Source organism: Colias philodice, chromosome 28, assembly GCF_061535455.1.
Source record: "Colias philodice isolate Cphi_HAF_F1 chromosome 28, ilColPhil1 Martin Lab GWU primary, whole genome shotgun sequence".
Taxonomy (NCBI): Eukaryota; Metazoa; Arthropoda; class Insecta; order Lepidoptera; family Pieridae; genus Colias; species Colias philodice.
The window spans coordinates 2,532,584-2,540,491 of NC_143113.1; the positions used below are offsets into that span (position 1 = coordinate 2,532,584).

Below are 7,908 nucleotides of genomic sequence, written 5' to 3' on the forward strand. Positions count from 1 at the left end.
TGAAGTGACTTCTTTAGGCGTGTTGAGAGTAAAATTTCAATGTTGCGTCAGAGCAATACCGACACGTAATGGAGTAAGGCGACGATTTTGGTATTTTTGAATCTTGCCAAAGAAGTTTCACTTCTGAAACGTGTGCTCGGTACACACGCTCTTTTTTATATTTATCATAGGCTATAATTGTAATTCTAAGTTTGACATTACTGTAAATTCGAACATTATTTTCAGACAACTGTTCCCGTTCCCGAGGGATTTCCGGGATAAAACCTATCCTATTTCTCAAGTTGGATTGAACTGCACATGGTGTGCGAATTTTATTATAATCGGTTAAGTGGTTTAGGAGTCCATTGAGGACAAACATTGTGATACTATATAGCTTTTTACACAGGCTTTTTATTAGTACATATAATAATGTTATACACTACACACAGTATACTTATATCAAAACATAGAATTAAACACAACGACAACATCATGTATTTTACATTTAATAATTGCAATGTTTTCTTTTAGACTAAGCACAGATGCTGAGCCAAGAACGAGCCAAGAACCCAAGAATAAGAGGCAAGAATACGCCCAGAATGAAATCACACGATTGGCCGCTGAACGTATGGCGATTCAGGTAATTTATTTATTTATTTGGAAACCCAAAAATAGCATACCAGTATCTTTTGGAATTACATATATAATTAGTACTAAGGACTGACCGTCTTTACGTATGTTCGTTAACAAACTGTATTTCTGTGTATGTACAATAAAGAGTATTCATTCATTCATTCATTCATTCATTCATTAATCATTTGTTCATTCGTTATTGCTACAATAGTTTATCCATGAAGTTCTATAATAAAATGATTTTTTTAATATAGTAACAAAAGATATAAAAAAAAACAACAAAATAATTTACACTTTCCGAAAAACTATATTTTTCATTCTTGCTTCAAAAAAAGGGGTGTATGTCTGTCTATGGTCATGGCATCGTAGTCCCTAAACGAATAGACCTGTTGGCTTGCGGTTTTTTTTATTGAAAGTCTTGTTTATCGAGAAGTTGCTTAGATAGAAATAGAAACAGGCCTTTCAAATATTTAGCTTATTGACTATGTGGAAAATAATGATTTAAATATCAAATGATATGTTTAAATCTATCAACATCAAAAATATCCTGTTAGATCTATTAATAAACCAGCCAGCTACTTATGTCTATATATTGACTCTGTGATATTAAAATTTAATTAAAATCGTATTAACAAATAAATAACGATTAGTAATTAATATACTGTTTTCCCAAGATTTTACAATTCTGGGTATAAGATGACGTTCCTAGTCTACATATTAAAAAATAAATATATCCAATAGTGTAGCTAGAAAATATTTTTATTTGTGTTTGCTAGGTTAAAAAAAATCATCCTGTATATAGTTCTTTTACTAACTCTTTCCGACATGGCGCTGTATAACATGCTAGTACTGCACCGTTGCGTTACTTCTCTCTCACAGGTATAGTGAATTTATTATACATGGTGTTCTATTTTGTTTCCATTTTTGTACAAATTAATTTTTAAGAAAATATTCTTTAATTTTATAAATTGGCTTATTTTAGTTTTTAAATACTAACTAGTATTGTCCGATTGTCGGTGTTTTTTCATATATTGTATTGTTCTCTCCTCCCAGTATACACCAGAAATTATAGGTAGATTTCTATAAGGTTACATTTTATGTAAGCAGAACGACTGTTTTCATATTTTTAATGATTTTTTCATACTTTTTCCACGTCTATATCAATAGGTACTTACAGCCCTACTATGTATCTTTTTTCTTTTAATTTTTACAGGAAAGAGTCGACAAACTATCGGAACGCTGCCGTCGTTACGAGAACCAAATTAGGATGCTTGTTAACAAATTAAAGGAAGCGGGCATTGAGGGTGTTGAAGATATTTTGGAGGGCAACGGTATGTATAGTTATCGTAATTTTTAAAGTGAAACTTCTTTAGGCGCGTTGAGAGAAAAATTTCAAGGTGCGACATGGCAATACCGTTACGTGATGGAGTAAGGCAACGATTTTGGTATCTTTGAATCTTGCCAAAGAAGTTTCACTTCTGACACATGTGTACACATATACACGCTCTTTTTTAATTTAGGATAGTAACTAGGTGCTTTTTTTTCACAGTAATTTTATAGAAAAATAGTCTAGAGATTTAAAGATGATGATGTATCTCGCCTGATGTTTAATTTTAACTTATTATTAATATTAATTTATTATTAATAATAATTTTAATATAACCTTTTTTTTCTAACTAACCCTATTTTTTACAGATTCGGTGATAACCCAAAACACATCAGTACCCCTAGAAATGGCGACTGTAACTCGCAAGAAGGAATACCTCGGAATGTTCGAATATAAGATACAAGATGTGCCGATGATTATAAAGAAGCTTATTCCTGGTAAGTTTGTATGTCTGTTTGATAGAATATAATGGAATATTGTTTAAAGTGGTTTTTATTGTATGTATATTTTATGGTATAGTATATGCTGATAATTAAGTACCTTCCTTAATTTAGAGATCAGATTCTAAAAAGCAGAAATTTAATCAAGAAATTTTTCATCTGTATTTTCATAATTATTATTTTTACTTAAGTATATAAATAAAAATTATTCATATTATATAAAGAATGTACGGAAATAGATTTAGCATATAAATATTAACAATATCAAATAAAATTATTATCCATTTTTGACCCCTGGTTAACTGGTCTTTTTGTTGCAAATGACCTCTAGTATATAATATAACCCCTTTGAAGGATCGCGTCGAATATCCAGTCACAATGTATATATAACAATATATAATTAATCCGTCTTTCCAGATCTAAAACCCCACATCGCATCCACTTTACTCCCGGGTCTACCGGCCTACATCCTGTTCATGATGCTGCGTCACACGGACCATGTAGACGATGAGCCCAAGATGCACTCCTTGATGAAGGGCATTAGGACTGGGGTCAAGAAGACCTTAAAGAGACGAGCTCATAGTGTGGAGTATAGCGCGCTGTGGTTGGCTAATATGTTGAGGTGGGTATTTATACTAATATTATAAAGCTGAAGTGTATGTTTGTTTGACCGCGCTAATCTCAGAAACTACTGGTCAGATTTGAAAAATTCTTCGAAATATCGAGGAAGTCTATAGGCTATATATCATCACGCTAAGACCAACAGGAGCGGAGCCACGGGAGTGAAACCGCGGAGCGCAGCTAGTAAAAAAATATACTAATAAGAAAATATCTTTTAAGAAATAAAAGACTAATAATTTAATGCATATATCACGTTTAAAATTCGTTAAAGTTTTTAATTTCTTAATACTCGCATAAACAGAAAAAAAAATACACGGGATCATAGGTGGCCGAGTGGTCAGGCGTTGCCCCGGAATGGCGGAAGATGCGGGTTCGAATCCCGCTGAATGATCGATTTTTTTATTCTTTAAATATTTATATGGTCTATCTATTAAAGAGAGCAAAAACTTTCATAAAGACGCTAATATTATGTATGGAGCAACAAGAAAACATTAAACATTTTTGGCGACGTTGTTCGTTCATTATTTAAGAAGACAATATTAATAAAAATCCATATTCAATCCATAATTAGTGCCGTAATACATTGACAAATAAAAAAAATTCCTATTTCTTTTTTATATAAATAAAAACACATTACAGATTACTAAACAACCTGCGACAATACAGCGGCTATTCTGTCTACCAAGCGAGTAACACGCCGCGTCAGAACCAGCAATGTTTGAGGATTTTCGACTTGTCTGAATATCGACAAGTGCTTAGTGATATAGCTATTTGGATATATCAGGGTGAGTAGACATGAAAAAAAATGCTGTAAAAATTAGGTAAAGAAGAATAAATTAGTAGTATATTCGTTGGTGATTAGTATAGTTACTTTTTGATGAAAAAAAGCTGTAAAAATAAGAAGGAATAATTGTTTTCAAGTCATTTAAACAGTAAGTATACTACCTAGTATGGGTATGACGTAAAATCTATATATTATGTATATCATTTACACTCATCAATTTTGTGCTTTACCACAAGGATAATTCAATATTTTTAGAGAAGATTTTTACACTAACGGTACCATTCAAGTTAACTTTCTATTTGAAATAGAAACTATTTGTGGCAAAAGAATGTATACATTCTTTAGAATAGAATAGAAAACACTTTATTGTACAATGCACAAAAAAAACAAAATTTACAAAAACGATATGTAACTTAAAATAAATGTACAATTTGGCGGCCTTATCGCTTAAAAGCGATTTCTTCAGGCAACCTTGGGATATAGGAAAAATAAATCAGTAAAGAGGTAGATAGTGCATAAATACATACATATACAAGAAACGGTACTGTGTTTACTTTCAAATAGAAAGAAATAAAATATACAATTTATTTATTTATACCAATATACATTTTAACACAAAGTTTTTTATAACAAGAACATAATTCAAATTAACTGTATGCTATAAAATTGATAATGTCCACTCTGTAAGTACTTTGCTACACACTAAAAATCTTCGACAGGCCTCATAAACCTCCTGGAAGGCCAACTGGACCGTCTAATAGTCCCTGCAATCCTCGAGTACGACGAGATCAGTGGGCTCTCAGGGCCCCGGGGCGGGGCCCCCGTGGCCCCTGTGGCCCCACCGCCCTCTGCAGGGCCCGCGAGGCTCAAACACGAACTGGCGGCCACACATGATTATCTCAAGATGCATGATGTGGATGCTGGCTTACGGGTCGTTATATTTAAACAGGTAAATAAATATTTCAGGACAATTTTCACAAACGGCACGATCTGATCCCATACTAAGCTTTCGCTTGTGTTATGGAAACCAGATGACTGATAACATACATACCTATATATTTTTTTTAAATAAATACTTATATAGATAATTAACACCCAGACACAGAGCAAACATCTATGTTCATCATAAAAATATTTGCCCCGGGTGGGAATCGAACCCACGAACAGTGGCTTAGAAGGCAGGGCCACTACCAACCAAGCCAACCAGTCAGTCAAAACTATAAAAGTGAATTTTTTCAAGAAACTAGCGGCTTTTCCTGGGTTCGCCCGTGATACATATATACTATGTAGCCTATAGTAATCAGGGATAATGTACGTATCCAACGGTGAAATAATTTTTGCAATCGGTCCACTAGTTCCTGAGATAAACGCGGTCATACAAACTGCTGTTTTATATTAATAAGTATCGGTATTAGGTGCCATGTTGGCTATTTAAGTCTATCAATAACAAATTTTTAACATAGAAATTACATATCTTAGCGTGTAATTTTTACGTTCATAGAAATATAATTTTACCCTACCCACTATTATTTTTTAAATTTTCCCTGCTTTTTTTGTATTTTTTAATTCTCATTTCTCAATTCCCAGCTATTCTACTACATTTGCGCGTATAGTCTGAACCATCTGCTCCTACGCAAGGACCTGTGCTGTTGGGCCAAGGGTCTACAAATAAGATGCAATATATTTCACCTGGAAACTTGGATTAGGGAACACTTGGCGGAGTATGGGCAGGAGAGCGTAAGTAGATTTTTATTTTTTTTTATGATAAAAAGAGAAAAAATTTTGGAAAAGGAGGGTATTTTTAGAAATGTTAATGATTGTTAGGTTTTTGTAGTAGGGTGGGAAATGGAAGTGATAAAATTTTGTAGGTAATTTTGAGAAAGAAAATGGATGTTTAAAAGGAGAAAAGAAATGTTTTGGACAAAAAAGGAGGGTATTTTTGAAAATGTTTAAGATTATAAGTTAGAGTTTTGTGGTAGGGTGGATAAATTGAAGAAGGTTAAATTGAAGGTATGTGTAGGTAATTTTGAGAGAGAAAATATATAAGTTTATAACATTTAAGAGTAACAAACATCCATCCATTTATGTATGGTTATTTATTTTTAATACAAAGCAGTCATTTTTATTTTATGTATTCATTTTTAATGGACCATCTTCACAATGGGCAGCGTTGGGCGAGTAGAAGCAATCGCGATAGTGTAGAGCTCCTAAATGTCTATGATCGATCATTGTAGGTGTTTATTCATAATTGCCGTAATGGCGATAAACGTCTACGATCTTTTGTTGGGCCAACGCTGCCCATTGTTAAGATGGCCCTATACCCAATAAAGAATAATAATTACTTAATTCAAACTATTTGCAGGTGAAAGAAACACTATCGCAACTAAAGCCGATAACTCAAGCGGTACAACTGCTACAGGCGCAAAAGTCAATGGCGGACGTCGCTAGCACGGTTGAAATGTGCGCGGATTTGTCTGCTATGCAAGTTTGCAAGGTAAAATTACAAATTATTAGAAATTGTCAAAAAAATCAATTTTTATAAGACCATGAAAGAAAAAACCATTTCTTGATTTTGCTACTGTGACCACTTCATTTTATTTTATCATCGCATATTTAAAGTGAAAATTATGAAGACTGGAAATGACGATGACGTTATTTATGTTATTAGTTTTTGTGTATTTCTGTATTTACAGGCGCTTTTGAATCGTCAAAATACAGAAAAATAATATTCTACCATCGATTCGGAAAACAGTTTCCAACGTTTTAAAGCCACTTTCGCCATATAAAATGAGTCCTAATTTAACGATTTCTAAACGTTTCCAGATACTAAACATGTACACACCGGCCGAAGAAGAAGTCAAAGTGACGAAAGACTTCATCAACGAAATACAGAAACTTATGCAAGAGAGATCTCCCTTTGCTAATCGGGTAAGTTATAAATATAAGTAAAAGAAAAAAAAAAGAGCGTGTGTGCCGAGCACACGTGTCAGAAGTAAAACTTCTTTGGCAAGATTAAAAGATACCAAAATCGTCGACATACTCCATGACGTGACGGTAATGTCATGACGCGACCTTGAAATTTTACTCTCAAAGCGCCGAGATTATTACAGAATTTCAATAATAGTTCTTGGTATTTTCATATCAAGTCAAGTCTGATGGAGCTGGTTGAATAAGCCATTTAGTTACATTTTAAAACAAAAAAGTAATAGCTAATTATATAACCTATATTTTTATTATTCTAGCAAAATCTCCTGATGGACACGAAAATGATATTCGCCGTGCAATTCCAATACAACCCGTCTTCCATACGACTGGAAGATATAGAAGTGCCCGACGTTCTGGAACTCGACGGATTACTCACTAAGATATAAGTGGAAATGTAGAGAAATAGTCTATTATTCGTTATCTGTGCTGGTGTGGTATCTATGGTGTTTAGTCTGTGGTTTTCACGGCATGTCAATGTCAAATTTAAAAAATGTCAAGTGACAGGTGTCAAATTTTTGGCGGTTTTCTTTAACTGTTTGAAAATGTAGATTTGTTTTTATTGTTTAAATAAAAGTTAATTTATGTTCTGTTAAACATAAGTATCCGTTAAGTTTTAATGTGTGACATTTTTTAAAACTCCGTGAAACACACTAAGGACACATTACATTCCATATAGTTAATGCATTTTTATGTAAAACAAACTCATTGCATTTAATCTTAAAGTTTGCGTCATACTTTACTATTTATATATTATGTTTGCTGCATATTTCAATAATTTACTCGATTAAAATCACTAAAATATTTCTGAGGTATATTTCTCTATTCTCTTCGCTTTCAAACGAATTTCATTTTATTGTATTTTCCATACTTCCTTATCTAATCTAATAATACTAAATAGATTGACGCAAACTAAGGACGCAAACTATATTATATTTGCTGTGATTTATCGAAAATCCTAGAAAAATATCAGGGTGTTTAAAACTGAATTTGATTTTGTTTATGTACCTACTATTATAATTAATAATATAATTAATACTTAAATACAGTAAAAGTTCTTTATTCGCGGGCAATAGGTTCCG

The 7,908-nt window shown here is 32.8% G+C and overlaps 1 protein-coding gene across 1 annotated transcript; it reads left to right on the forward strand.

Annotated features, from left to right (window-relative positions):
* Positions 1-68: 68 nt before the first annotated feature.
* On the forward strand, positions 69-7,597 carry LOC149476227 (unconventional myosin-Va-like). Its single transcript, XM_089712001.1, has 11 exons — positions 69-73; positions 511-619; positions 1,826-1,943; positions 2,308-2,436; positions 2,857-3,061; positions 3,700-3,845; positions 4,564-4,793; positions 5,432-5,581; positions 6,207-6,338; positions 6,668-6,772; positions 7,087-7,597. Exons 1-11 carry the CDS (start codon positions 69-71, stop codon positions 7,213-7,215), a joined length of 1,458 nt encoding a protein of 485 aa, XP_089568127.1. The 3' UTR covers positions 7,216-7,597.
* Positions 7,598-7,908: the final 311 nt, after the last annotated feature.

What these genes read in the sequence shown, in the direction of transcription:
- LOC149476227 (XM_089712001.1), top strand. An exon ending in TATAAAGAAGCTTATTCCTG is followed by an intron (nt 2,437 to 2,856) that starts GTAAGTTTGTAT and finishes CCGTCTTTCCAG; the next exon opens with ATCTAAAACCCCACATCGCA. An exon ending in GGGTCGTTATATTTAAACAG is followed by an intron (nt 4,794 to 5,431) that starts GTAAATAAATAT and finishes CTCAATTCCCAG; the next exon opens with CTATTCTACTACATTTGCGC.